General features: G+C 62.7%; 1 protein-coding gene across 1 annotated transcript; it reads right to left on the bottom strand.

Moving 5' to 3' along the window:
• Positions 1-2,466: 2,466 nt before the first annotated feature.
• Positions 2,467-26,862, bottom strand: AKT1 (AKT serine/threonine kinase 1). Its single transcript, XM_017861892.1, is given in 15 exon segments — positions 2,467-3,522; positions 3,849-3,951; positions 5,432-5,519; positions 5,945-6,159; positions 6,309-6,371; positions 6,373-6,438; positions 6,514-6,639; positions 6,993-7,061; positions 8,125-8,190; positions 8,263-8,394; positions 8,847-8,994; positions 9,870-9,981; positions 12,541-12,669; positions 24,964-25,088; positions 25,491-26,862. Coding segments are annotated over 14 exon segments (1,443 nt in total). The 5' UTR covers positions 25,010-25,088; positions 25,491-26,862; the 3' UTR covers positions 2,467-3,442.
• Between the last annotated feature and the right edge of the window lie 63 nt (positions 26,863-26,925).

The raw sequence follows: 26,925 nt of genomic DNA, 5'->3' as shown, positions 1-26,925 counted from the left end.
ATTACAGGCGTGAGCCACCGCGCCCGGCCCAAAGTGAGACTTTTAATGATGGTCTTGCAAGATTGGGTGTCTGATGGGCTGGCACACCCAGCACAGTTTCAACAAGCAGTGTATCCCCTAGTGCGCAGGTCCCGCCCCCAGTTCCTCATAGGCTGAGTACTATGGGGTCACGACCTTCCTGGACATCACCTATTGGTTGTTGGGTAGGGGCTTTAGGTGTTCTTTAGGGTTGTCTTGTTGCATTTTGTTGCAATGCATTGCAATGCTAGTTAACTCAGGGGCTCTTCAGATATTTGACTTATGACCTAAGTAGCTGGGTGGGCTGGTAAGAACAGACCAAGCGAGTTATTTTGGAGGCTAGTAAGCTTTCATTTTAGACTAAACTTTGGTTCAGATGAGGGCAACTAAGGGGCGGGGGATGGGGGTGACAAACAGGTGTTGGCTATCTAAGCAGGGGCCTAGTATACCCTGTTGCTGCTATAGTTTGCGGACCTAAGCTGATTTAAGGCACTTTGTCTTGGAAATGGACACTTTATACATTATTTCCTTCGGGGTACCTCTGACACAGGAAGGAGAGCTTCCTCTTGGTTGGCATATTCCTGTTATAACCTCTTCAGACAGCCCTTGCTGTTCGGCAGGCCCTGGTGAGGCTTCAGGGTCCTGCCCGTCTCCACCTGCTCTGGCCTTGCTGGCCAGGACTGGACTGCCCCTTGCAGGGGCACCTGCACCTCCTGGAGTTTCCTCTCTGAGATGTGCATCTCCGTGCACATCTCACCCCTCATTGACACCCTCCACCCCACCCCTGGGATGCTGCCTCCTGCTGTGGATGGTTCTGTCTGGGGCAGCTAGGAAGGTCAGGAAATTCTCAGAGGGTCTCCATTTCTGCGTTCATTTTGTTAGGTCCTCAGCCACTTGTAACAGGGACATAACACAGGGTCATGTCTGTACTAATGCCAATGACTTTGAAGCCTCTCTCTCTGGACTGTAGAACTATCCCTAAGGGGCCAGGTGTGGTGGCTCACACCTTGTAATCCCAGTGCTTTGGGAGGCCAAGGCAGGGGGATCACTTCAGGCCAGGAGTTCAAGACTGGCCTGAGCAACATAGCAAGACCCTATCTCTACCACAAAAAAGGTAAGAACTGGCCCTGAGGCAGGCCTACATTGTCAGAGGGGGCCCTGCTGGGAGAAGCAGCTCATGCGCCTCAGCCTGGCTGTGGGAGACGCTGCCTCTGCCTGACAATTTCCATCCCTTGGCTACTTTCAGTAATGCTTTGCTCAAAATTGGAGGATATTGGAAAGGCATTGCTGTATTTTTTGGTTTCTAAGAGTCACATTACTGACAGATCTGAAATCCAGATGCCTCTTACCCTCGGAGCATCATTTACTGTGTCAGGTTTTGTGTATTTCCTGAAAAGCAGTGTCAGTTTTGCAGCCTGTTAGAACTGAAGCAATAAGGGATCACCCAGAGGAGAGCTTTGGGCTGCTCCAGATGTGGCTGTTCTTGGCTCCCACAGACCCAGCAGAACATCCTCCCCAGCCTGTGCTCCCTGGGGGCACCCCCTCCAGTGGAAGTGAGGGCAGCCACGCACCCCTGGGAATGCCTTAGAGAGGGGCCAACTGCCATCGCCAGGGGCCTGACTCTGCAACTGTCCACACCTACGGGGAGTCCATTTGACAGATGAGGAAGCTGAGGCTCCAGGGGCCCTGGCTCCCACCCCCTCTGCGGGTCACTCGCCTGCCCGGAGCCTGGTGGCCAACCCGCTGTGTCAGTTGCTTGGCAGCGGACTCCTCTCCTGGCTCAGGGAGCGGTTCGGGCAGGCGTCCACCAGGTGGCAGCACCGGCACATTCTGCAGGCTGTTGGGGCTGAGCTCCATGCAGTGGTGCTCTGCGGGTAACCTGGGCCCCAGCCTATCCCCTCCCAACCCCTGCAGCCCCTCCTCCTGCTCTGTCCAGCTTCCAACAGGACACTCTCAGGCCTCCCAGCCTTTCTTCCACCGCGGCCCAGGCCATGACCTTGGCCTCAGCTCTGGGCCCTGCCCTGTCTGTCCTTCCTGGTGGTCAAGGTCTGGTTTACTGCCCTACCCAGGGGAACAGCAGCTGGGGCTGGGGGCAGATGGCCACGTGGTCCAATGGTCTTCAAGGCTGGGGTGAAGCTGGGTAGGGTCAAAGGAAGAAAAGGTGGATCCCAATCGGGCAGGGCCAGCAGGGCCTCCCATCTCCCCTCAGGCCAGGCCTCTGGAGATGGGGGAGGAACACCTTCCACGGGAGGCTGCCCCTGGGCACAGACCTGCAGACTCCTGCCTCAGCCCACCACACAGCCTGTCCCCAAGCCTGCTGGGGTGGCGGTGCCCACCAGGAGGAGCTGGGGAGGACCAGCTGTTCTGAGAAATGCTCGTTCCCTCCTGGGACCCCCCCACTCCCTCCCTGGCCACCCACTCCTCCACCTAGCAAAGTGAGTCAAAAACTTGAAAAGCAACTTTTATTGAAGAATTTGGAGGGAAAGTTTCGTATTATAATAGTAAAAATACTAAAGTTTAACGTTGTAAAAAAACGCCGTGGTGCAGCAGCAGCGGCAGCGTCTGGCCAGGAGGGCGTGGAGGGGCCCGGGGACGGCCACCCCCACAGCGAGTCAAGGAGGGCCTGGGGTGACAGCGGAAAGGTTAAGCGTGGAAAAGGTCAAGTGCTATCGTGGAGAGATCATCTGAGGGGGAGGCTCCCGGTGGGGCAGTCACCAAGAACCATGACACAGAAGGGGAAGGGGGAGGGCTTTCCTGTCACAAAGATTTTTTAAAACCCCCCAATGCATTTGAACAACGTAATACACAATAACAAATTTAAACCTTCTCCTCTGTCCCACTGGGTAAACCCTGGCCCATCCCCCATCCCTGGTCCCATCCCAGGGGCCCAGCCTCTGATGATGTCCTCAGAGACACAGCCTTAGTGCTGGGGGGGCTGCCGTGTGCCTGCCACCCCCAGGAGAGGGTGCCGGCCAGCATGCCATAGTGAGGTTGCATCTGGTACCACAAGGTTGAACTGAGGCCCAGGGCCCCAGAGAGATGCAAGACAGCTGGTGACAGCCCAGGGCGGCTGGCTGACAGGGGACACAGCGCAGGAGCTGCCCGGCCCCCAGCGCCGTATTGCGCATAGCTGCAGAAGTCCTTAACATTTCCCTACGTGAATCGGATTGTTCTGAGGGCTGAGGCCACGTCCGGAGAACAAACTGGATGAAATAAATTAAAACCCGCAGGACAATTTTCTTCCCTACCCCACTGCGGGGGAGGGTGCTGCCCACAGCACCAAAACGTCTCTCCATCTGCGCTCGGAGGACGGCGTGGCTTCTCTCAAATGCACCCGAGAAATAAAAACCATTAAATACAGATCATGGCACGAGGCCGCCTCTCCATCCCTCCAAGCTGTTGTCCAGCGCAGTCCACTGCCAGCTCAGGCCGTGCCGCTGGCCGAGTAGGAGAACTGGGGAAAGTGGGGCCTGCGCTCGCTGTCCACGCACTCCATGCTGTCATCTGTGGGTGTAGACAGCTCGGATCTGGGCGCCCCACCTCCCTGCCACCCCCACCCACCCACAGCTCCAGTAGGGAGGCAACCTCTTAAAACGCAGCCAGCACGCTGTGATGCCACCAGGAAACTGAGGCAGGACCCCACAGATTGACACAGGGACCTGGGCCCTCAGAGCACTGCCTCCCACCCTCATCATTGGCAGTCTCCAAAGGGAACCTTTTTAAATATTTAGGTTTTAAAACATCTGAAACCAAAAAGGCTGAACACTGCAGGCCTCTCTGAGGGTGGAGAGAAAAGGGAGCGGGCGGGGGCAGGCACAGTGGCCCCTCACCTTGGTCAGGTGGTGTGATGGTGATCATCTGGGCCGTGAACTCCTCATCAAAATACCTGGTGTCGGTCTCCGATGTGACCTGGGGCTTGAAGGGTGGGCTGAGCTGCAGAGGTGGGCAGACAGGACAGTCAGGCGCTTCGCTCCCTACTCCCAACACACCCAGACCCTCAAAGCACCTGGATCTCTAAGGGGTCTCCAGGCAGCACTGATGTCAGAGAGTGGCAAGCCACCAGCCCCCCATGGAGGCAGCTCTGGGAGGGAAGGACATGAGGAGTGCAGGAGCACGGAGACACCCTCACCAGCTGAGACGCAAAGCACGGAGACACCCTCACCAGCTGAGACGCAAAGCACGGAGACAGCCTCACAGCAGCCCAGCAGGCGACAGGAGGCGGTGCAGCCCAGCTCTGAGACCCTCCCTGCTACCAGTAGGTGATGACTTTATTTTTGCTTTTTCTTTCTTGTTTTCTTATTTTTCTTATTGGTCTTGTAAATTGGGAAAGAGGGAGACTGGAACAGGGTGCACAGCATGAGCCCACCCTGCCTCCATGGCTCAGGGACTACAGGACCACAGCCTGCTGGCATCTGGCTGCAGAGAGGACTCTCAATAACCCAGGATCAAGGGTGACTCTAAGGTGATGTGCACATGTGAGGAGCTGCCAGAGAGCCCCTCAGGTCCCACAGTGAAGGACCCCCTCAAGCACTGCCCCACTCGAGTCTGGCCTGGGCACCAGCACTGTCCACTGTCAATTAGCAAGGTCTCTGGTCAAGGCTGGGCAGAGGCTGAGCGCTGCCCAGGCCCCCCATACCCTTGGAGGGCAGGGCAGAGCTGGAGGGTGGCAGGCCTCAGGGCAGGAACTGGGACTGGGACCAGGGCCAGGGCACCCTGTGTTAGTGGGAGGACAGGTGCCCAGCTGGGTCCCAGGGCTGCCCAGCCTGACCAGCTGCACATAGCCTAGAACAGGCATTCAGGGGAGGGGCAGGCTGGGAAGTGGGCAGAAGCACACCTGGTGACAGAGCACCCAGCACCTCAGAGTGCAGGCGTCTGAACCTAGCCGGCAGACCCCATCAGCCAGGGTGACGGCCAGGGCTCCTGAAATATGAGCACCTAGGATGGCGACTCATGTAGACAGAGCTGCCTCCTTCCAGGGCGGACTCCCCCATGTGCCAGAAAAGTAGGTGCTGTCCCCTGTCCCTGCACAGCCAGAAAGTAGGGCTGGGCTCTCCTTGCAGCATAAAGGACTGAGGTCAGACAACAGGAGGAACTGGTAGAGAGCAAGGGGCAGCACCCCTGGTCCACCGCCAGCCAGCCTTCACTGCACAGCATCAGGGGAGGGACCCCCAAGGCTGGCACTCAGAGTGTGACACACCTCTGAGGGGAGGAGGAAATAAGGAGGACCAGGCCAGTTTCCTGGAGGAAGCCAGCAGTGCCAGAGCTTCTGAGCAGCAGGCACTGAGGTTGGTGCAGCAAGGCCCTCCTTGTACCAGGACTGCAGCAGGCTTCCGAGGAGAGGGCGAGTGTGTGGGAAATCCGGCGAGCGAGCCACGTGCATGCGTGAGTGTGGCTATGTGGGAAGCAGCCGCACCTTCTTCTCATACACGTGCTGCCACACGATGCCGGCAAAGAAGCGATGCCGCATGATCTCCTTGGCGTCCTCAGAGCCCCCGCCAAGCCTGCGGGTAGGAAACAAGGCCACGGTGTCGGTACTGCCACCCGCCCAGGCCCCAGGCTCAGACCCCTTCCTCCTGTGATGTAGGGCCCGCCGGACAGGACATTCTGGGGCCAGGGAGGGCAGCCGGTGGTGCAGCATCCCTGAGCAGCTGTGGGTAGCAAAGCACCCCAGGGCTCACGGCAGGCAGGGGCTTCCTGAGTGGGTGTGTGGGGGCTGCACGGTTGGGGACCGAGGCCCAACTGACCCTGCCGTACCCAGTCACTCTGCCTGCGCCTGAGGCTTTGGGGATCAGCCCTGGCCAAGGACATCAAGCTCTGGCTATCAGTGTAGTCTGGGAGGTGCCAGGACCACCTGGCACAGGGGCAGGTGCAGCCTGGGGGTGAGGGGGTGGAGGTGGAGCCTGCAGCCGGGATGGGCGGCCCTCACCTCTGCTTAGGGTCCTTCTTGAGCAGCCCTGAGAGCAAGGACTTGGCCTCAGGACCAAGCGTGCGCGGGAAGCGGATCTCCTCCATGAGGATGAGCTCAAAAAGCTTCTCGTGGTCCTGGTTGTAGAAGGGCAGGCGGCCGCACATCATCTCATACATGACCACGCCCAGCCCCCACCAGTCCACCGCACGGCCGTAGTCATTGTCCTCCAGCACCTGCACGGGTGGCAGACGGGCAGGACCTGGCATCAGGGGGTGTCCGGGGAGGTGTCGTGACGTGCTTGGGGCACAGAGAGGACACAGCTTTGCGTGTGCTCGGGACGTGGGGACACAGCGACGCGTATGCACGCAGGTGGGGTGCACACCTCGGGGGCCAGGTACTCGGGTGTGCCGCAAAAGGTCTTCATGGTGGCGCCGTCCTTGATCCCTCCTTATGCAACAGCCGAAGTCTGTGATCTAACTGTGCCCGTCCTTGTCCAGCATGAGGTTCTCCAGCTAGAGGAAAGGTGACCAGGTCAGTGCTGCCAGGCTCCCAGGGCCCTGCCCCACCCCCAGTGCCCGCCAGCGCACCTTGAGGTCCCGGTACACCACATTCTTCTCCGAGTGCAGGTAGTCCAGGGCTGACACGATCTCAGCGCCATAAAAGCGGGCCCGGTCCTCAGAGAACACACGCTCCCGGGACAGGTGGAAGAAGAGCTGTGGGAAGCGCGACCTGAGGCACAGCCGTGGCCGGGCCTCCACCCCCACGGCCTGCAGGGTTGGGGTTTCGCAGGCAGGGTCTCAGGGCATTGGACACAGGGAAGGGACCACCCCCCAGAGGGCACGGGGGCCTGGAAAGTCTCAGAAGCCCTAACTCAGCAGGAACAAGTCACCCCACAGCGGGCAGCTGCCTGGGCAGGCATCACACCACCCACCCAGCAGGGAGCACTATCTGGTGCTGTGGAGAGTAGCCGAGGTTCCGGGAAGGACCAGCCCCACTATGGGCGGCCCAGCTGCCAGGGCTGGGTCCACAGGCCGTGAGGCCCATCCCCCGCAGCCCCAGCCCCTACCTCGCCCCCATTGGCGTACTCCATGACGAAGCAGAGGCGGTCGTGGGTCTGGAAGGAGTACTTCAGGGCCTGCAAGGAAGCGGAGCTGGAACTGCAGCCCCACGGGCAGGACAGCAGTCCCGCACCACGCTGCCCGATACCACGCTGCTTGATACCATGCCACCCGATACCATGCTGCCCCGTGCCACGCTGCCCGACACATTGTCCCACACCACTCTGCCTGACACCACGCTGCCCCGCACCACACCACACTGCCCGCACCGCGCTGCCCCCCACCACACACCCCCACACCACACTGCCTGCACCGCGCTGCCCCACATCACACACCCCCACAACACGCTGCCTCACACCATACTGCCTCACACCACATTGCCCCACACCACGCTGCCCCACGCCACGCTGCCCCACGCCACGCTGGCCCACGCCACGCTGCCGCACACCATGCTGCCTCATGCCACACTCCCCCACACCACGCCACCATCGGGCTGGGCCCTGGCAGCCCCTGAGGCGCCAAGGAGGGTTTGAAAGGTGAGCAAAGTGGCCTGGGCTCAGGTCTCCAGGGCGGGTTGGGACCTCAACAGGGGGCAGTGCTCCCAGCACCAGGGCCCTGGCAAGGGAGGACGCACCCTCCCAGGCAGAGCCAGCTTCCTGCCTTCCACCACAGGCGGCTGTGCTTTTAAAGCAAAGGCTTCTTCTGCAGGAGAATCATCCCCAAACACAGTGACCTGGAACTAACCAAGTGGCTGGAGCCTGGCCCCCTTCACAGTAAATACCTCCTGGGTCGAGTCCCCAGAGCGGGCTCCCCAGGACAGAGCCCGGGCCTCAACAGAAGCCGGGCAGGCAGGGCTGCAGGGCATGGGGAGCTGGGGCCTCCTGGAGCCTCGGCAGAGTGCAGAGACGACCAGGGCCACCTGCCCCACCTGCCCGCACACAGGAGCGGCGAGCACAGCCCCCAGACCACATCGGGCACCTCCACAGCCTGACCCTCCAGGGCAGGCCTGTCACCAGCAGCGGAATCCACGGTGCGTAAAGCCCTCACGTACCCAAGAAGACAGGACATCGTTCCCTAGAGACAGCCCCAGGAGTCGCTACCTGACCCCAGCCCTTCAGCCCCGTCTGGGCTCCCACTCACCGTGAGGAAGGGGTGCCTGGAGTTCTGTAGAACACGGTTCTCGGTGAGTGTGTGGGCCACCTCGTCCTGTAAGGCAGGGTTGGGTGAGCTGCCGCCCTGCATCCTCGTCTCCACCCTGCCCCACCGCCCCGGCCCCACCTTGGCCACGATGACCTCCTTCTTGAGGATCTTCATGGCGTAGTAGCGGCCCGTTGCCTTCTCCTTCACCAGGATCACCTTCCCGAAAGTGCCCTTGCCCAGCAGCTTCAGGTACTCAAACTCGTTCATGGTCTGTGGGCAGGCACCAGGGTCAGCGGGTGGCGCTGCCCACAGTGCCCAGCTGGTCGGCATGTGTCGGGTGGCATGAGGGGCCCCAGTCACCCTCGGCAGACTTGGAGGCGGAGCCAGGAGAGGCGACCGCTTCACACCTGGTGGCCTGCTGGGCTCAGCGGGGAGTCCGGACTTACAGGGAACACATGGCTGCAGCCCTAGCTCAGAGCGTGGGGTTCAGGGAAGGGTGGGGTAACACTGCCCAAGCCTGGCAGGGCTCAGCGGCCCCACTATTTCTCTGACATAGGGACCCGTCTGGGAAGCAGCCGCGCCCCACACGGAAAACCGGCCTAGATGGGGACTGCCGTGGAGTGCCGAGTGTCTCCTGGGCCGAGCTGGGACCCCATGACCCACCCAGCTCTCCACAGCCCAAAGGAGCCCCAGGCACAGGCAGAAATGGGCACAGGCCTCACCACACGGTGCTTGGGTTTGGCCAGGGACACCTCCATCTCTTCAGCCCCTGAGTTGTCGCTGGGTGAGCCCGACCGGAAGTCCATCATCTCCTCCTCGTGCTTCTTGAGGCCATCGGCCACTGTCTGGATGGCGGTTGTCCACTCCTCCCTGCAGGAGGTCAGGTGAGGCTGCAGCCCTGCACCTCACCCCATGAGGTCAGGAGCTCCACCCCACGGCTTACACCCACCCTCCAGCCTCACAAGCGGGGTCCCCAGAGACAGCCCTGAGGAGGCCACCCCTTGACCTGGGCTGGCCACACACACTCAGGGTCAGAAAGCCCTTCTGGACCTGGGGGACACAGGCTTAGCCCCCAAGCAGGGTTCAAGCCCCCAGCAGGACTCCAGCCGAACTCCAACCCGCAGCAGGACGCAGGCCCACAGCAGGACCCAGGCCCACAGCAGGACTCTGCCCCCCAAAAGGACCCTGCACCCCAGCAGGACTCCGCCCCCCAAGCAGGACTGGCCCTCTCCACCGGGTTTTTCTTTTTTTGAGACGGAGTCTTGCTCTGTCACCCAGGCTGGAGTGCACTGGTACAATCTCGGCTCACTGCAGCCTCCGCCTCTCGGGTTCAAGCGATTCTTGTGCCTCAGCCTCCCAAGTAGCTGGGATTACAGGTGTGTACCACCACATCCAGCTAAGTTTTATATTTTTAGTAGAGACGGGGGTTTCACCATGTTGGCCAGGTTGGTCTCGAACTCCTGGTCTCAAGTGATCTGCCCATCTCAGCCTCCCAAAGTGCCAAGATTATAGATGTCGGCCGCTGCGCCCGGTCCCTAGACAGATGTTATCTCCAGCCTCAGTTTCCCCACCCAACCCCACAGGCAGGACTGGGCCAGTTTCCAAACTGGGCTCTGAGGAGGGCCTGGGATCACTGGGGAGTAAGAATGGCTATGGGCAGAGGCGCCCAGCACCCGCCATCCCCATGTCCCTCCTAAGCGCTAGGGCTGCCCAAGTGCCTGGCCTGGCCGCCGCAGCCCACGTACCGCTCCTCGGGAGTCTCCACGTGGAAGGTGCGTTCGATGACAGTGGTCCACTGCAGGCAGCGGATGATGAAGGTGTTGGGCCGGGGCCGCTCTGTCTTCATCAGCTGGCACTCTGCGGGCAAGCAGAGCCTCTGTCTGCATGCATCCCCCTGCCCCTCCCAGGGCCCTCACCACAGTCCCCACCGCACCAGCCAGCTCCCCTTGCATACCACCCACAAGTCCTGGGAAGCCCCATCTCCTCCTCTCTCCAAGCCTCAGTTTCTCGCCTCATAGAGTGGGGCTAGGACCCCCGTTCCAGCTCAGACACTCTACTCCAGGTTGAGGCAGCCCCAAAGGGCATCTGGCCCAGGGTCAGGTCAACCCCCCACCATCGTCCCCTCCTACAGTCCTTCCTTCAGTCACTGAGCCCCACCGTGCGCCAGGCCTCAGAGGATGAGGGATATGGAGATCCCACAGAGGGGCTGGCATGAGGGGGACACCCCAGAAAGCAGCTTGTCCTACCTAGTGTAGAAATGTCCTGCTGTTTTCCCAACCTCACCCTGAGTACCTGGGAAATACAGACACCTAAAGCACATGCATACCTGGGGCACACGCACACCTGGTGCACACCCATACCCGGGGCACAGCCACACCTAGTGCACACCCACACCCGGGGCACAGCCACACCTAGTGCACACCCACACCCGGGGCACACCCACATCTGGGGCACAGCCACACCCGGAGCACAGCCACACCTGGGGCATACCACACCTGGTGCACACCCACACCCGGGGCACACGCACACCCGGGGCACACCCACATCTGGGGCACAGCCACACCCGGAGCACAGCCACACCTGGGGCATACCACACCTGGTGCACACCCAAACCTGGAGCACACCCACACCTGGGGCACACCCACATCTGGGGCACACCCACACCCGGAGCACAGCTACACCTGAGGCACACCTACACCTGGAACACACCCATATGTGGGGCACAGCCACACCCAGAACACAGTCACAGCCGGGGCACACCCACATGTGGGGCACAGTCACACCTGGAACACAGCCACACGTGGGGCAGTCACACCAGGGGCACACCACACCTGGAACACACCCACATCTGGGGCACACACACACCTGGTGCACAGCCACATCTGGTGCACAGCCGCACCTGGAGTACACACCCACACCTGGAGCACAGCCACACCTGGAGCACACAAACACCTGGAGCACACCCACACCTGGGGCACAGCCACACCTGGAGCACAGCCACACCTGGTGCACAGCCACACCTGGAGCACAGCCACACCTGGAGCACACCCACACCTGGTGCACACCCACACCTGGGGCACACAAACACCTGGGGAACACATACCTGGGGCACAGCCACTCCTACTGCACGTACACCCTGAGGGCTGTGGGAACGTGCGGGGCCCTGAGAGGTGTGAGTGAGTGCAGTGTGTAGCTGCTGGGGCTCCTTGGCAGGCTCTGGCCCAGCCTGTGCAAAGCAGGAGGGGTCTGAGGGGCCAGTGGGGGGCCTCTGACATTCCAGCATCGAGGCCCTGGCAACCACAAGGGGGCCTGGCCAGGCAGCGAGGGAGCTGTCTTCCAGGCCTGGGGGCCAGGAGGGAGCTCGGGACCAGCCTGGTGGGGAGGGTGGCCTGTGTCAACACAGGCCAGAGAAGTGGAAACCAGCGTGAAGCCCCGGCACACCCACNGGCCCAGAGACCCCCGCCTAGCCAGCCTCAGGACTCAGCTCAGAGACCCCTGCCCAGCCAGCCTTGGCCTCGGGACTCGGCCCAGAGACCCCCGCCTAGCCAGCCTCAGGACTCAGCTCAGAGACCCCTGCCCAGCCAGCCTTGGCCTCGGGACTCGGCCCAGAGACCCCCGCCTAGCCAGCCTCAGGACTCAGCTCAGAGACCCCTGCCCAGCCAGCCTTGGCCTCGGGACTCGGCCCAGAGACCCCCGCCTAGCCAGCCTCAGGACTCAGCTCAGAGACCCCTGCCCAGCCAGCCTTGGCCTCGGGACTCGGCCCAGAGACCCCCGCCTAGCCAGCCTCAGGACTCAGCTCAGAGACCCCTGCCCAGCCAGCCTTGGCCTCGGGACTCGGCCCAGAGACCCCCGCCTAGCCAGCCTCAGGACTCAGCTCAGAGACCCCTGCCCAGCCAGCCTTGGCCTCGGGACTCGGCCCAGAGACCCCCGCCTAGCCAGCCTCAGGACTCAGCTCAGAGACCCCTGCCCAGCCAGCCTTGGCCTCGGGACTCGGCCCAGAGACCCCCGCCTAGCCAGCCTCAGGACTCAGCTCAGAGACCCCTGCCCAGCCAGCCTTGGCCTCGGGACTCGGCCCAGAGACCCCCGCCTAGCCAGCCTCAGGACTCAGCTCAGAGACCCCTGCCCAGCCAGCCTTGGCCTCGGGACTCGGCCCAGAGACCCTCGCCTAGCCAGCCTCAGCCTTAGGACTCAGCCTGGAGACTCCCACCCAGTCAGCCTCGGCTTTGGGACTCAGCCTGGAGACCCCTGCCCAGCCAGCCTCGGGACTCAGCCCAGAGACCCCCACCCAACCAGTGCTTGTTGCTTGCTGGCCCAGGACATGGAGACTCCAGGGCACCCCCATCCGGGGGCCTGGTGGGCAAAGAGGGCTCCAGCCAACCCCAAATCTAAATCCCGAAAGGTTGAGGGGACACTTACGTGCCACAGAGAAGTTGTTGAGGGGGGCCTCACGTTGGTCCACGTCCTGCGGCCGCTCCTTATAGCCAATGAAAGTGCCATCGTTCTTGAGGAGGAAGTAGCGTGGTCGCCAGGTCTTGATGTACTCCCCTACAGACGCGCAGGTGGTGAGGGCCACGCACACTCTACCCGTCAGACCCTTGCCAGGCAACCAGGTAGCAACTGGGTGTGCCAGGACAGATGTGCCTGGGACGCCTGAGTCCCGGGGGGCAGGCGCAGTGGGCGAGCTGTTTCTTAGGGCAAGCGACAGAAGCGGCCCTGGGTCAGTGGGAAGGCAGACTCGCCCCACCACAGCGCCTCTCTCAGAAGAGCCACCCCTAGCTGTGTCTGAAAACGGGCTGGGCCAGCTGGACGCAGGGGATGGAGTACCATTGACAGGAGGCTGGGAAGAGGTCTGGGCCAATCTGCACAGCCTTCCTGGAAGAGGCAGCACCAAACCAGCCAGTCCCCAGCAGGCACCAGCAGCAGCTCGGGCACCAGCTATGGCCACAGGGGCTGCAGGGCTGAGAGCATTCCCCAATCAACCAGGGTTGGCCAGGTGGCGACAGCAGCTGACAGTGGCAAGTATGGGCTGTCCAGCATGGCCGCCCCCCTACCCCTGCTACCCACCAAGAGGATGGAGCATGGCGTCAGCAGTGAGAGATCAGCACTACTCAGACTGAGGGCCAGGCTTGCGGGACAGGACTGCCCCACTGCTGTGGGACAGCACTCCCTGTCTAGGGGCCTGGAGCACAGTCCTGGGGACTGCCAGTGAAGCCAGACACGGAGGTGGCACAGCCAGCTGGGCAGCGGCCCCAGGGCACAGAGGCTGTCAAGTCCCCAGGCTGAGACCCACACTCAGGCCCTGCCGCCGTCGGCCCTGCTGTGTCCCACCCATGGGTCACTCAGGTACACGGGAATGTTTTCCCTCAAGTTTTGCAGCATCAGCCACTTCAGGCGTTCGCACTTCAGAATCAGAGCAGCTGTCCTCGGTGATAGCCCAGCAACCACCATTTTTCATACTGACACTCGGAAAAAAATGTTCCACTACATTTTGCCGAGCAAGGAGTTTGAACAACAGGGAACTTACTAATTAAGCAACTGCTTCATCTGAGGGGCCACTGGGCAGGGGTTGGGGAGGGGGCCGGGTAAGGGGTTGGCGTCCCTGAGCTCTGGGGCCTGGGATTTCCTGCTACACTGAGCCCCTGACAGGGACACCTGGAGGGATGTGGGGGACAAGCAATTGTCCTGTCACCAGACCACCCACCACCCGGTCCTGCTGGGTCTGCATGGTGAGCCCAGACGCACCCAGCCCTCCCTGGCGCACAGGGAGGTCCCAGCAGGGCAGCAGCCCCAGGGGAGCTCAGAGGCCATGGAGCGTGGGCGTCCCAGCAGGCAAGGCGTTCTACTTTCCAGGGAGCCACGGGCGCTCAGAGGCCATGGGGCGCGGGCGTCCCAGCGGGCAAGGCGTTCTACTTTCCAGGGAACCACGGGAGCTCAGAGGGCATGGGGCGTGGGCGTCCCAGCTGGCAAGGCATTCTACTTTCCAGGGAGCCACGGGCGAGCTCTTCCAGAGGTGAGCCACCAAGGCTCGACAAATGGCCACCCCCCGACCAGGTGACCTCTCCCTCCTGCCCCAGTCCCAGGTGCCCAATGCCCTTCCCACCAGCAACATGGGACGTGGTCTCCACAGGACCAGCCCTCATTCTGCCCAAGCCAGGGCTGCTGGGGGGATGCTGGTGGGGGTGGGGACACCCCACCCAGCAGGGCCTGAGTGAGGGGAGAGGCTGCTGTCGGGTCTGGGGTGGACCGGGGAGGGACAGCCACAGCCCACTCACAGCTGCCTGACACCCCTGGAGGATGGCCAACACCCAGTTGCCCATCTGGGGAGGAGGGTCTAGGGCCCAGAATCTGCCCCATGCCCAAGAGCACTCATCAGGGGACCCCACCCACTCCACTGAGCCCTCCATGCCCCTGCCAGTGGGCTGCCGGGCAGGTGTGGTGCTGCCACCCTTGGGCACCGGCTCCTGTCCCTGGCCTGGGATCTCACACGCACACCCCCGAGTGTGCACAGACACGCACACATGTGCCACACAGCTCCACCTCCCCTCCCAGGTCCCCTCCCCCAGCCACAGGACCCCTGCAGGTGCGGCAGGCAGGCAGGGGCTCTCAGAGCAGAGCAGGCTCGGGGGGCTGCATACAGCCCACTCCACCCGTCCCCCATCCTAGGCCACCCTGCCGCTCGCGCCCACCCGCCTGCGTGCCAGTCTGGAGCTGTCGGCCCCTGATGGAGTGCCTCCCATCCTGCCAGCTGCCACTCCCCAGGATGCTAACTGAGTGGGAAGACTGATGAGCGCCCAGGCCCGGCACCCCTGAAACCCATCTTGATCCACCAACTGCTGCCAGCCCCCACCGTGCCCAGCATGGCCCCATGCTGCCCCCGAGCACACAGCCCCAGTCTTGCCCCTGTCCCTGCTGCCACAAGCTAAGCCCCAGGTTCTGGGAGCTGGATCTGGGGGGTTCTGGGAGCTGGATCTGGGAGTGCGGGAGGGGCAAGCCCAGGGGCGGCGCTTACCAGGCGTAGGGGGTGAAAGAGGGCAGGTGCCCAGACCCGAGCCCTCCTGGGGAGTCTTGGGGTGGGCAGAGGCCCAACTGGGCCCTGGGATTTCAGTGCCTTCCTCTCACCTGGCCCCACAGACCCAGGGAGTGGACAGGGATCACGGCTGGCCCAGGGCGGGCCCGGGAGACAGGTGTGAGTGAGGGAGCCTCACTTGGCCTTTGTCTTCGGAAGCCCGGCCCAGCACACAGACCCCTCTAGGGGAGGAGCAGGATCCCCAGGGACCGGGATAAGGGGTCCAGAAACACACAGTTCTTTTTCTTCATCTCCCGCCTACAGGGTCAGCCAGGCGATCAGTTGTGGGGGTGCCAGCTGCGGCCAGGGCCATGGCTTGCATCTTAACGAGTTCAGCTCAGACAGGATGCTGGGTGGGCGGCCAGCCCCAACAACAGATGCCCCAGGGCCCCACTACTCCCTGCTCCAGGACTGCGGTGACACAGGACGGGGCAGGTGGAGGAGACAGCCACCTGGGGCCCAGCATCACTGTCCTCACGGCCACGGGACACCTGCAGGCTGGCACCTGCCTACTCCGGGTCCCTCAGGAGGGTGGGAGCACAGACACATCAGTCAGGGCCGCCCCACAGACCCCCCCACACGAAGAGACCGGCCACATGGACTCTTCTCCTTTGCTGTCCTGAGGGTCTCCAGGGGAATTGGAACCTGTCATCCAGGCCTTTCTTGAGTTCCCCACCCTGTTGTGGTCCTCAGATGGCCCCCACTCGAGGAAGGAGTAGAGTCCACTTGGAGATGCGTAGAGCCAGCCCCTGACCCCACCCCACTTACCCCCAACCCCACCCCACTCCACCCCACCCACCTACCTGCCCGCACAGCTGACGGCACCAGAGTGGGCACAGACCCCCAGGTTGCCATGCCAGGCCCTCACTCCAGATGGGTACAGGCAGGAAACAAATGGGGAGCCCAGGGCACGCCCCACCCCACAGAACAGAAACCCACACACAGCCAGAGCCATCTCCTGCCAGCAGCCACTCCCAAGGGCAGTGGAGACCGCCCGGCATTCAGGCCCAGTCCCTAACTGGGCCTCTTCAACTCCTAACTCTCACACCCCCATTCTTGGCTCGAGAACCCCCAAGTCCCCAACCACTGCACATGCTTCAGACCTGGGACCTGGAGCAGGCAGGATCCCAGCACAGCCCCGGCCTGGGCCTCAGGATCTAGCAGCAAAGAGGGCTCCATGCCCCTTCAGGAATGTCAGCAAGTCCGGATGGGGGACCCCACACCACTGCCAGAAGACCTGAGTGGGGACCGAGTGGAGGACGGCACGGGACCGGTCCCACCCTCCTGCCCCGTGGCTGGTCCCCCCGGCAGCGGGGAAGCAGCAGCTCCAGTCCCACCCTCTAGGGTTCTCTCAAGGCCAGCCCTGGGCCGGTGAGAGCCGCCCTGACCCTTAACCCTGTGGCACTGCACCTATCCAAGACCGGGTCCTGTGAAGCCACGAGGGAAGGGACTCCTGTGCCCGATGAAACCCATAACCCTCCCCGCCAGCCAGCACATCCATGGCCCAGGGCTCTAGGCATGGGAGGTGGCTGCCCTCGGTGGGGGTAGGCAGTTGGCCAGACGCCTGTGCCCTGCCCGGAGGGACAGAGGAGCCCAGGCTACCCCGACTCCTCCTGCACCTCCTGGACCCCATATCCCCCAGCCCTGGTCCCTTTGGCATCCCCATGTCCCAAGTGGCCCTCCGGCAGGAGTGACCTTCCATCCCCAATGCTGCTCATCCCCAGGAAGGGGCTGGAGCACCCCCAAGGAAAGGGGATTCCTTCCCAGAAGTCCTCCTGGGCCAAATAGCAGGGTTCGGAGAGGAAGCTGCTCTTGCCTGGCCTCCCCCAGCCCACACCACCACCACAGGGGCCGTGTGGACAGCCACAGGCAGCACACCCTCTCCACGCCTCGCACACGCGCCCCAGGCCACACTGTGGGTCAGGGCCCCCAAGGCAGTACCCACGAAGACATGGGGACCAGGACCCATGTGCCACGGGCAGGACTGGGTGGCCCCTGAGGGCCAGCTGGCGGGTGGTCCATGTCCCAGGACTGACACACGTCCTCCTGAGCCACCAGGTGTGTCAGCCCCTCTAGGCCACCACGTCCTCAGCTCCATGAACATTTTCTCAAAGTCCCCAGTTCTCAGGAAACTGCTGGATAAACACTTCGCAGAGACGGTGGTGGCAGCGGCTGGCAGGGTGCCAGGCGGCACCGAGCTGCTTCTCCACAGTGAAGTGAGCCCAGCAGGCCCTGGGAGCGGGCGCCAGCTGACAGCGGCCACCGCGGTCCCCACTGACGACACATCCATCGCCCCAACAGCTGCCGGGGGCCCATTTACCTTCTCCAGCACATTGAGCAGACGGCCCCGCTGACGGCAGCCCATGAGGGGCCCGCAACCCACCCTCCCTGCCTGCCAGGCCTCTGCCCGGGCCCGAGAGTCCACATCCCTTTACCAGCAGCCCTCGAACCCTGTAAACAACCAGGCTGGGGTGGGGGCAGGGGAGGGGCCACACAACAGAGGCCAGCTGACCCCACTCGGCTGGAGCCCCCCGGTCTGTGGGTGAAATACATCCACTGCTCCTCCCGGCACGAGCCCTTCTGAGGTGGCACAAGCGGCCAGTCTGCACAAGGAGAGGTGTCTGTTCCCGCCAGACAGAGGGCTGGCGCTACACCTGCCTGGGCCTCTCCCAACCCAGAACCCATTCTGCTCTCCCAGAAAGCCCACCTGGCAGGCAGGGCAGGCAGGGTTCATCATGCCCATCAGCTCCCTGGGGAAACTGAGACTTAGGGGAGGTGACCCTCAAGGTCACAGAGACGCAGATCACGACCAGAGATCCCAGGTCCTGCCGCTCAGGCAGGGTTTGTAACTTGACACAAACTGGAAATTCTTCACCGCCTTCTGCTCCACCACTGAGCAGGCCTCAGCCTGACACACACACACCGGGAGGAACGTGGGTGCGGGCAGGGGGCACCACCATGACCCCGTCCACCTCGCTGAGGCACAGCTGGAGGCGCTGGGGCCCCTCTTCCTGCTGCTCCAGGGCAACGCCTGGCTCTCAGCTTTCCATTCCCCTGGGGCTCTACAGGGGTGGGGTACCGGGCCTCCCCCTGGCGCTGCCCCTGACAGACCACCTGAGAGCCTGGATGTCCCCCCACAGGCACTGCCCATCACCCACCCCTCGGGCTGGCAAAGGCACCCCACCTGCCACACACCCATCCATCGCAGAGCCCAGCAGGGGCACATCCCAAGACCCTGTGGATATGGCCCTGTGCCCTGTCCCCCACCTCATTTTTAGCCTCCCCCAAGCAAGCCCCACCCATGTCATGGCCCACCCTGCCTACTCAGGAACCCTGCAGATGAGGCTGTAGCCCCTCCCTGGCACCTCCTGCTCTGCCCCCGCCCACTCTCCCCGTAACTGGCAGCAGGCTTTGCCAGGTGCCCTCCACCCAGTGGGTTCCCAGGGCCCTCCCCCTCACTCCCTGCATGGGAGGAAGCAGGGCATGGGGACAGCACACAGTGCCTGCTGCGAGGGAGGGCTGGCCAGAGTGTCCCACGTGTAGACACTGCCCTCGGGAAAGGAAGTGGGCACGGGCACAGGCTCCTTCCGGGGCTCGGTCGGGGTCACATAGCCATGCCCACAGCCCCTCCCTCCTCCTGTCTCTCTCGGGCAGGGCCCCTGGCGGGTGAAGGGCTCCAGTGCTGACCTCTCGATCCCTGACATCCCAGGACAAGTGCCCTGCACTGCTGGGGGGAACTGGAACCAAGCAGTAGGGACCTCCTCCCCCACCCCAGCCACAGGAAGCACCTCCCAGAGAGGGGCCTTCCACCTCCCCACCACCGGCCGGCTCCTGTTTCTGCCCTAACTTGGAGCCACGCCTGGGGCAAGAGGGCCCCCAGAGCATGGCCGGCGGAGGAGGGTGCTCCTTCTGATCCCCTGGCCTGCTGGGATACTGCAGCCCTGACCCCCGCGGCCTCACCCCCACACCGCACCAAGCTTGTGCAGCTCAGCATCTCTGCGCCCTACCTGGCTGCTGTGCCCCTGGCCGCAGTCTGTGGGGAAGCCAGCCAGTCCGTGGCCAGCCCAAGGGCCCCTCTGCATACTCCGGGCCCAGGGAGCAGCCACCTCCCCGCCAGGCCTGCCCGGGGGGTGTCTCCACCCCTGAGCTGGACAACCAGCTGAAGGCCTGGGCAGGTGGGCCCGCCAGGTGACAGGGTATTGGTGGGGTCTGCAGTCACCACCTGGGGGGTGTGTGAGCCCAAACACAGCACCCCAAGGGTCCCACCCCAAAGCCCCTAACATTGGCGGTAGAGTCAACAATGAACTCCCCACTGCCTCAATTCCAATGTTTCTGAAATCCAAACCTATCATTTCTTAAGGTTCAAGGAAAACACACCTAAAGGCGGAATGACAGGGAAGGGAACTCCCACTGGGGATGAGGAATTGAGGGGCCTAGGGTTCGCCCAACAGCCCCATCCTGGCCTAGAGCCCCAGGGCCCTCTGCCAACCTACCCAGGGCTCCAGCGTTGGGCTGGGGGAACCTTCTCCTGAGGCAATGGGACTGGGCACAGTGGTCCAAGCAGGCAGAAGCAGCAGGCATCTGCCCACCCAGGGTGGCCTGAGGAGCAGGCCCAGAGCCACAGCCACCAGGCTCAGCTATGGGAGGGCCCGAGGGCAGGGTGCTGGCCCCAAGCCGGACCGGGTGTGCCCAGGCAGAGGGGACGCCAGCAGGGGCCGCGCCAGTTCCCTCCGCTCAGCCTCCCACAGGACTTCTAGGAACCCGGCCTGATGCAACCCAGCCAGGCCTCTCCTGAGAGCGGAAGGTGTGCAGGGGTCCGGGCGCCAGCGCAGGAACTATTCCACACACATTCTGTCCCCTCTCCTGGGCCTCAGTTTCCCTTCCTGGAGTCCAGGCCCCCACAGGGCATCCCTGTCCAGAGAGGGCCAGCAACCAAGAAACAGACAGGAAGAAGAGCTGCCCATCAGAAGCCACCAGGCGTGGGGTTGAGGTCCAGGGCTGGGGCCAGCAGTGACCCCTCACCCCCACTCAAGGCCACCTTGGCTTCCTCTTTTGTTGTTTTTGAAGTGAGAACTCAACAAGCTCCCAAAACAGGAACCTCCCCAATGCTGGCGGCCTCCACCACAGCTGTGCCATGACCTCCACCAGCCTGTGCCTCCTGCCCCTCACCCAGGTGGGCCCAGGGCTGTCGGGACCCCCACTCTCTGCCCAGCCCACCCATCAGGAGCCAGCACACTTGCCTCCCAATCTCTGTCCCTGGCCCGCCCACAGGAGCCGTTCTGGACCCTCCCCCAGGGGAGGCGGAGCTTGGCACTAACCAGCCCAGGGCCCGTAGGACTCAGACTGAAGCCCCCCAGATGCAGGCTGGGGTTGACCCTCACCTGACAGCCTGGGAAACTGAGGCCCAGGAGGCACAAACAGCCTTGGCCTGGAGCTCACAAGGTTCCCACACAGGCTGAAGGGAGAGTCTGCGGGCTCCCTCCCTCAGGGTCCTGCTGGGCCCCTCATCCTGGCAGGGTAATGAGCAGCCTCCATTTGCACACAAACAATTAGCCCAGCGGGGCCCTCCACGGCAGCTGCTCTCTGGAGTGGGCTCGGAGCCCCCCACAGACCTCTCTTCTCCCGGGTGTGTTTACTCAGCAAAGTCAAGGCCTCCTCCAGGATGAAGGGGAGTGGGCTGTACCCGCTGAGGTCCCCCACCTCATACAGAGACCCCAGGACCAGCTGGATGGCTGGGCAGCAGCTGGGGTGCAGTGAGGGTCTGCGTCACTCACCAATGCGAAGTAACACACTGGGGTGGGACCACTCTCTCCCTGCCTCGGGGCCCCCTGCAGGGACAGCCAGTGGCAGAACCTCAAGGCGGGGAGAGGGGGTGGGAAGGAGGCCCAGCCTGGGCACCTGCTTGGGGTCAGAGAGCAGCCTCCATACTCCCCACCGGGGCGCCTGGGGCTAACTAACTCAGCAGGAGTGGTGAGGGCGCTGCCCTGAGGCCTGGATTGGGGGGTCTATGCCAAGCATGGGCCCGGGGTGGGGCACAGCAAGGACTCAGATGTCCGGAGACTGGACCCTCCGTGAGCTGCATGGACGCATGGTCCCATGTCACCCGGGCCCGCCCGGGCACCCAGGTCCGTGGCTTGGACACGCCGCCCATGTGCACTCAGGAGCGTCTGCCGCGTAGACCCACGCATCACAGGCAGCTTCCCTCAAGCCACGCCCACTCGGCCTTGGCCTGCTGGGTTACAGCCTGCCGAAGGCAGCCAGGCCTGCAGCTCTTCCCCGGGCTCCCTCTCAGTGACCAGCCTGAGGGAGTCCAGGAGGTGCCCCTGTGGCTGGCACCCACTCCTGGTCTAGGCCCAGCCCTTTCTCAAGAGCCCAGAGCCCCTCATCCTGGGTCCCAGCATGCCGGCCACCCGCCTTGGCCCTCTACTGACCCACTTGGTCCGGCCAAGTGGATGGGGGGACGCTCAGAAAGACAACTGCAAGTGGACAAGGACAGGCCCCCAGGCCGGCAGCTGCACCGCGGCAGCTCTCCATGGGGCTGGGCTGCAGCCAGGCTGGTGCATGGCCCCAGGAGCACTGGGGCAAGCGGGCAAGGTGAGCAAGCCGTTGGGGAAAAGTACCTCAAAAGAGCCACATAGCCTCTGGCCAAAGCCTGGCACGGAGCTATCAAAGGAAGGGAAACTGCAGGCTGGAGGCTGAGTTCAGCCAGACCTGCGCCCTGGCCCAGGGTTGATTTTTTAAAATTGTCAGCCTTCAAAAATCAGGAGACTTCACACAACAGAACAAATCTTTGAAAACGCAAACATCTGAGCAACACTGAGCCCACCAGGTCACCAATGGCCAGAGCTGAGCTGTGGCTGCTTATCCACTGACACAGCCGAAACAGTAGGGGACATCTGGCCCCCTGTCCCTATAGGTCCCACCAACCTCCTCGCTAGCTCCTGCCCTTAACAGCCTGAGCTCACCCTCCAGGAACCATCTTCCTGTTAGATGCGCAGACCCAGAGGCCTTGCCTGGGTCCAGCCACAGGTCCACACAGGCCTGTAGCCGGAACTCCTGTGTCGCCATGCCAGGTCCCTTCTATCTCTGAAGCTCCTCTGACCCAGAGCACACATATCAGAACAACAGAAAGCAGGCTGGGCCACTTCCCAGAGACGACACCCACCTCCCAAGGGGCAGGAGAAGGAACCTTGGCCTGGCAGACACTGCCACTCTCCCCTCACACACAGGGAACACCCATCCCCTCTCAATGACCACATCACCCCTGAAGGCACCATTACGGGATGTGTGGCCAGCCCAAGTAGCCTTGGTGGGACTGTCACCTTGGGGGGTTTCAGCTGATCAACCAAAGCCTGCCCCCAGGTCCATGCGGCCGTTGGTGGTAGTCCTGGGCAACAGGGGCGGGACAGGTGCTGGGCCAGGCCTCCAGCGACAGCCAACCCTAACCTGCAGGAGCAAGGAATGCGCTGGGGAGGTGGCACAGGGCGTCTGCAAGGGGCTGTGGCCAGGTCTGGAGGACAGTCACTGCATCCCTCCCCAGCCAGGCCTGAGCACTGTGAAGCAGGGGTGGGGTCAGCCCAGCACAGCCCTGCTGCGGACAAGGAGGCAGTTGGTACCTCCAACCAGTGTTATGGGTGGGGCTGGCCCAGCCAGCAGGGTGGCAGAGCACATCTGCAACACACAAGGGGCCCGGGGACGGGAGTGGAGAAATGCGGCAGGCCCTGGGGGAGAGGCTTTCCTCCGCAAGCAGGGACCAGCTGTGCGGGTGGACGCCCACCTGCTCTTGGCAACAAGAAGGGCTATGCCTGCCAAGGGCATATGTCATACCCACACCACCTCCCATCCTCAGCACCCACTACACTGGCGATGGAGGAGGAAGAGCCAGGGGTAGAGGTACAGGACCCTCTCTCCTGGCCTGAGGCTAGGGGTCAGGTGACAGAGCCCGGAGGCTGCTGAGGCTGGCTGGACCCCAACTCAGGGCCCCCCGCAAGCCATTCTCCACTCCACCAGGTCTCTCTCCCACCACTGCTCCCTGGTGTAGATGGGGAAACTGAGGCCCAAGGAGCTCAATGAACTTGCCCTTGGAAAGGGACATGGTGATGGAGTGGCTAACCAGGGTTCAAACTCAGCTCTCTGGACACCCCACTGGGCCTGATGCCCCGTCCCTGCCAGGTGCCTCCTGAGGGCACGACATCAGCAGCAGCCAGAAAACCACCCTGCCCTCGGAGGAGCACTCCTGCCTGGGCCCAGCTGGCTGATGGGCACCCCAGTCACTGGGGCCTGGGCCCCTGGGCAGTCAAGGCCCTGGCGTCTCCTGGGTCAACCCGAAATCCAACAGTCTACCAACGAACAAGCATTTGCCAGGGATTAAGAAGCAGCGGCCCCGGCAGCAGACTGTGTGTGGCACAGAGAGGAACAGGGCGTGGGGCGGCGGGGGGGGTCCCTGACACCAAAGGGGACTGCGAGATGAGGTAACAGAGCACCTCCAGACACAGGTGGCAGGACTCCTGGGGAACAAGCAGGGGACAGCACACGGGAGGGGATGGAGAAGGCAGGCTGGGGCAGGAGGCCTTCGGGGGAAGCCGCACCAGAAGCTCCCCATGGACTACAGGCCTCTGCAGCCTCCTTGTCTTCATCTCGAGACCCCGCGTGACATCACTGGTAGCTGCCAACTCGAATGCTCCAAACACACAGCCAACCACACCCGATCCCCCAGCATCTCATCTCGGGCACTCCTTCACCCCACCCCCAGGCTCCTGTGGCTCCTCAGGCCTGCTCTTCTGTGAGCTCCTATACATCCCACAATGCCCCATCTTGTGACACCCACTTTTGCCACACCTCCCTGTCTGCTCCAGCTGTGTCTGGGGTCTCCCCACTACCAGATGTGAAACCCATCTGCTAAAGGGTATACGTAAAGTGGGGAGCTGCTGGCATGAGATCACTAGAACTTAGCAGGGAACAAGTCTGGAAAAAGAAGTCAGGAGAGGGCAGACAGATCCCGCCCGGGGCAGGAGAGAGTGACTCGGCCAGGGGACCTGAACCTGAATAGGAAGCCTACCCCAGCAGCACAGAGGAGCAAAACAGCCACCCAGCCTCCACTGTACCCCCCGGAGCAATGGAGGGTGGGCAAGGCAGAAGGGCCCGCACAGGGTTGGACGGGATGGGGCTATGTCCCCAGCTCCCATCCCACCAGCTCCTGGCCAGGCCCCTTGAGGAGCACCCCCTCCATGGGCTGCAAGGCTAAATGAGTGAGGAGGGGGACTCAGGGGCTGGGGGGCCTGGGCTCAGCCAGCTCTGTAGCTCCAAGGCAAACATGCCCTGCGCCCAGGCGGTACGGATTCCCCCCACCCCCAAAGCTCAGGCCTGAAGCAGGCACCAAGCCAAGCCAAGCAGCCCTGCCCTGCCCTCAGGAGCCCTTGGGCAGTGCCCCGGGCCGTCAGCGTGCCAGACCCTGGAACAGCCCAGTGTCCTCGCCGCCTTCCAGGAAAGCCAGGAGAGAGGCTGGCAGCAGCTCCCCCGCCTGCCAGGGCCCGCACCAGGAAGCCACTCAGATGGCCGGCCCTGCATGGGGCCTCATCCTCCTGGCCTCCCCGAGGCCGTACCCTCCATGCCATGGGAAGACATGGGGCCCTGGACACTCACCCTAGGCCAGCCCAGGGTTCCCAGGGGAGGCAGTCCCTCCCACCCAGCAGGCCTGGGCACAGGCACTCACAGGCCCTGGGGCCACCCCCATCCCTCCCTCCCCAGGCCCAGCCCGGGCAGTGGGTACCAACCTCGTTTGTGCAGCCAGCCCTCCTTCACAATAGCCACGTCACTCATGGTGCCCGAGGCTTCCACGACGCTCCCGCGCTCCTCTCAGGCTGGCGCTCCCCGAGCCCAGCTGGCCTGGCCACAGCCTCTGGGAGACGCAAAGGAAGCTGAGTGTGAGGCCATGCCCAGCTAAGGGAAGCTCCTCGCCCAGGGTGAGTCGGAGACCCACTGCACGTGCCTGGGGGCTCCACCTGCACCTGCCTTCCCAGGTGGGTTGCCATTCCTCTAGGCTCTCTGACCCCCAACTGCCGGCCTGCCTTACCTCCCCCCAAAGCACTCGTGGCTGCCAAGTGTAAAATCTATGTAATGAACACAGTTCCCCGGACCTGGGCCTCTCCTCATTCTAGGCTGAGTCCCCAGCCCCTGCCACCACCCCCCCGCAACAGCCTGGCCCTGAGAGCTGCTGCCTTGCTCCCCTCCCCATTCCCACCTCCCCAAGCCTTTGGACAAATCATCCCCATCCCCAAAAGGCCTTCCCAGCCTGCCTAACCTGACGCACCAGCTGACAGGCTGCCTCCTCCAGGCAGTCCCTTTGAGACTTCTTTGACCCAGGCTGGCTCGGCCTTCCCTAAGCCCCTGGTGACACATGGCCCCGTTTGCTCTCCCTGTGCATGGTGTTCCTACCCATGGATCCTGGGACAGGGAACAGGGCTCCTCCCTGCTCCCCAGACTAGGAAAGCAAAGAAATTCAAACATGAAGAAGACTGGACCAGGATGCAGGCCACTGGTGCAAACGGCCCAGAGCCCTCCAGGGCGAGCCCAAAAACCTCCTGGGAGAAACCCCAGGCCCCTCCTAAACCACAGCGCCCCTGCCGGTCTGAATCTGGTTCATTCATTTGGCCAACGTGTACCAGGCGTCTCTGGCTTTGCCAGGCCCAGTGCTGGGCGCTGGAGACAAAGAGAGGTTCAGACAAGTCGGTCAGTGAGGAGCACCCAGTCCAGGGTGGTTACAGACCCATAATTACAGCAGTCGGGAGGCAGCAAGTAAGTGGGGGAGCACTGGACAGGCCCCTACCTTGCAGTGGCCCACCAGCCAGCCCTCACCTGAGCACACTTTATCCATTGATCCTGCATGGCTTCCTCATTTCCCCTCTGATAGATGAACTCCTAGGCATCCCTCAAAACCCAGTTCCCATATCACCAACTCCTGGCATCCCGAGAAAGAGCACTCGGCATGCTCTTCCTGTGAGCAGTCCTCTGCTATCCTTCCAGACGGGCCTTCCTGAGGGGAGAAGGGCCCTCTCTGGGACCTCCAGGCCAGGCAGAGACACCTGACGACCTCTGTGGAACGGACCCCAACATGGGCCTTTCTACAGTCAGCCAAGATGCTCTCCCACCAGGCAACCTTTCCGGCCTCCTGAGGCATGGGCTGGACACCCACCGAGGGTTGCTTTGCACTGATTGTCTTAAGCTACATTTAGAATGGCAGGAAGGCCCACTGCCTTGTGTCTAGTGCCAGGACAGGGAAGACCACACCTTGCTCAAAGAGGGAAATGCCCCAAGTACTCAGCAGGATGGAAAGCCAGACCCGAGGAGGGCAGGGCTCCCAGCCGCGCGCGCCTCAGGCACAGGGGGCTCTGAAGACAGAGTGGGCGTGGCCTGGAGGCAGAGGGCTGGACTCAAAGACCTCTGGATGTCCCCCCACCCCCCACCCGGGCCTGCGCCCCTCCAAGGCCTGCTGCTGACAGAGTCAGACAGCTGTCCAGAGCCATGTGTAAAAATACATCTGTGCACACACAGGGTGGTGTACGTCTGCACAGAAACGTATACACCAGGCCAGTACAGGGCTGCCTGTGGAGGCGGAGGGACCCCAACTTCCCACAGCCTCTGTACCTGCCACCTGCCTTTACCATAAGCACATATTCTTGCCACTATTATTATTTAAGTCACAACTTAAAAAAAAAAAAATACTCTGTGTTTCGAAG

The sequence above is a fragment of the Rhinopithecus bieti genome, unplaced genomic scaffold, assembly GCF_001698545.2.
Source record: "Rhinopithecus bieti isolate Rb0 unplaced genomic scaffold, ASM169854v2 scaffold_61461, whole genome shotgun sequence".
Lineage (NCBI taxonomy): Eukaryota > Metazoa > Chordata > Mammalia > Primates > Cercopithecidae > Rhinopithecus > Rhinopithecus bieti.
The sequence above is the reverse complement of the archived record's forward strand: the minus strand, read 5'-3'. Positions and strand labels throughout refer to the sequence as shown.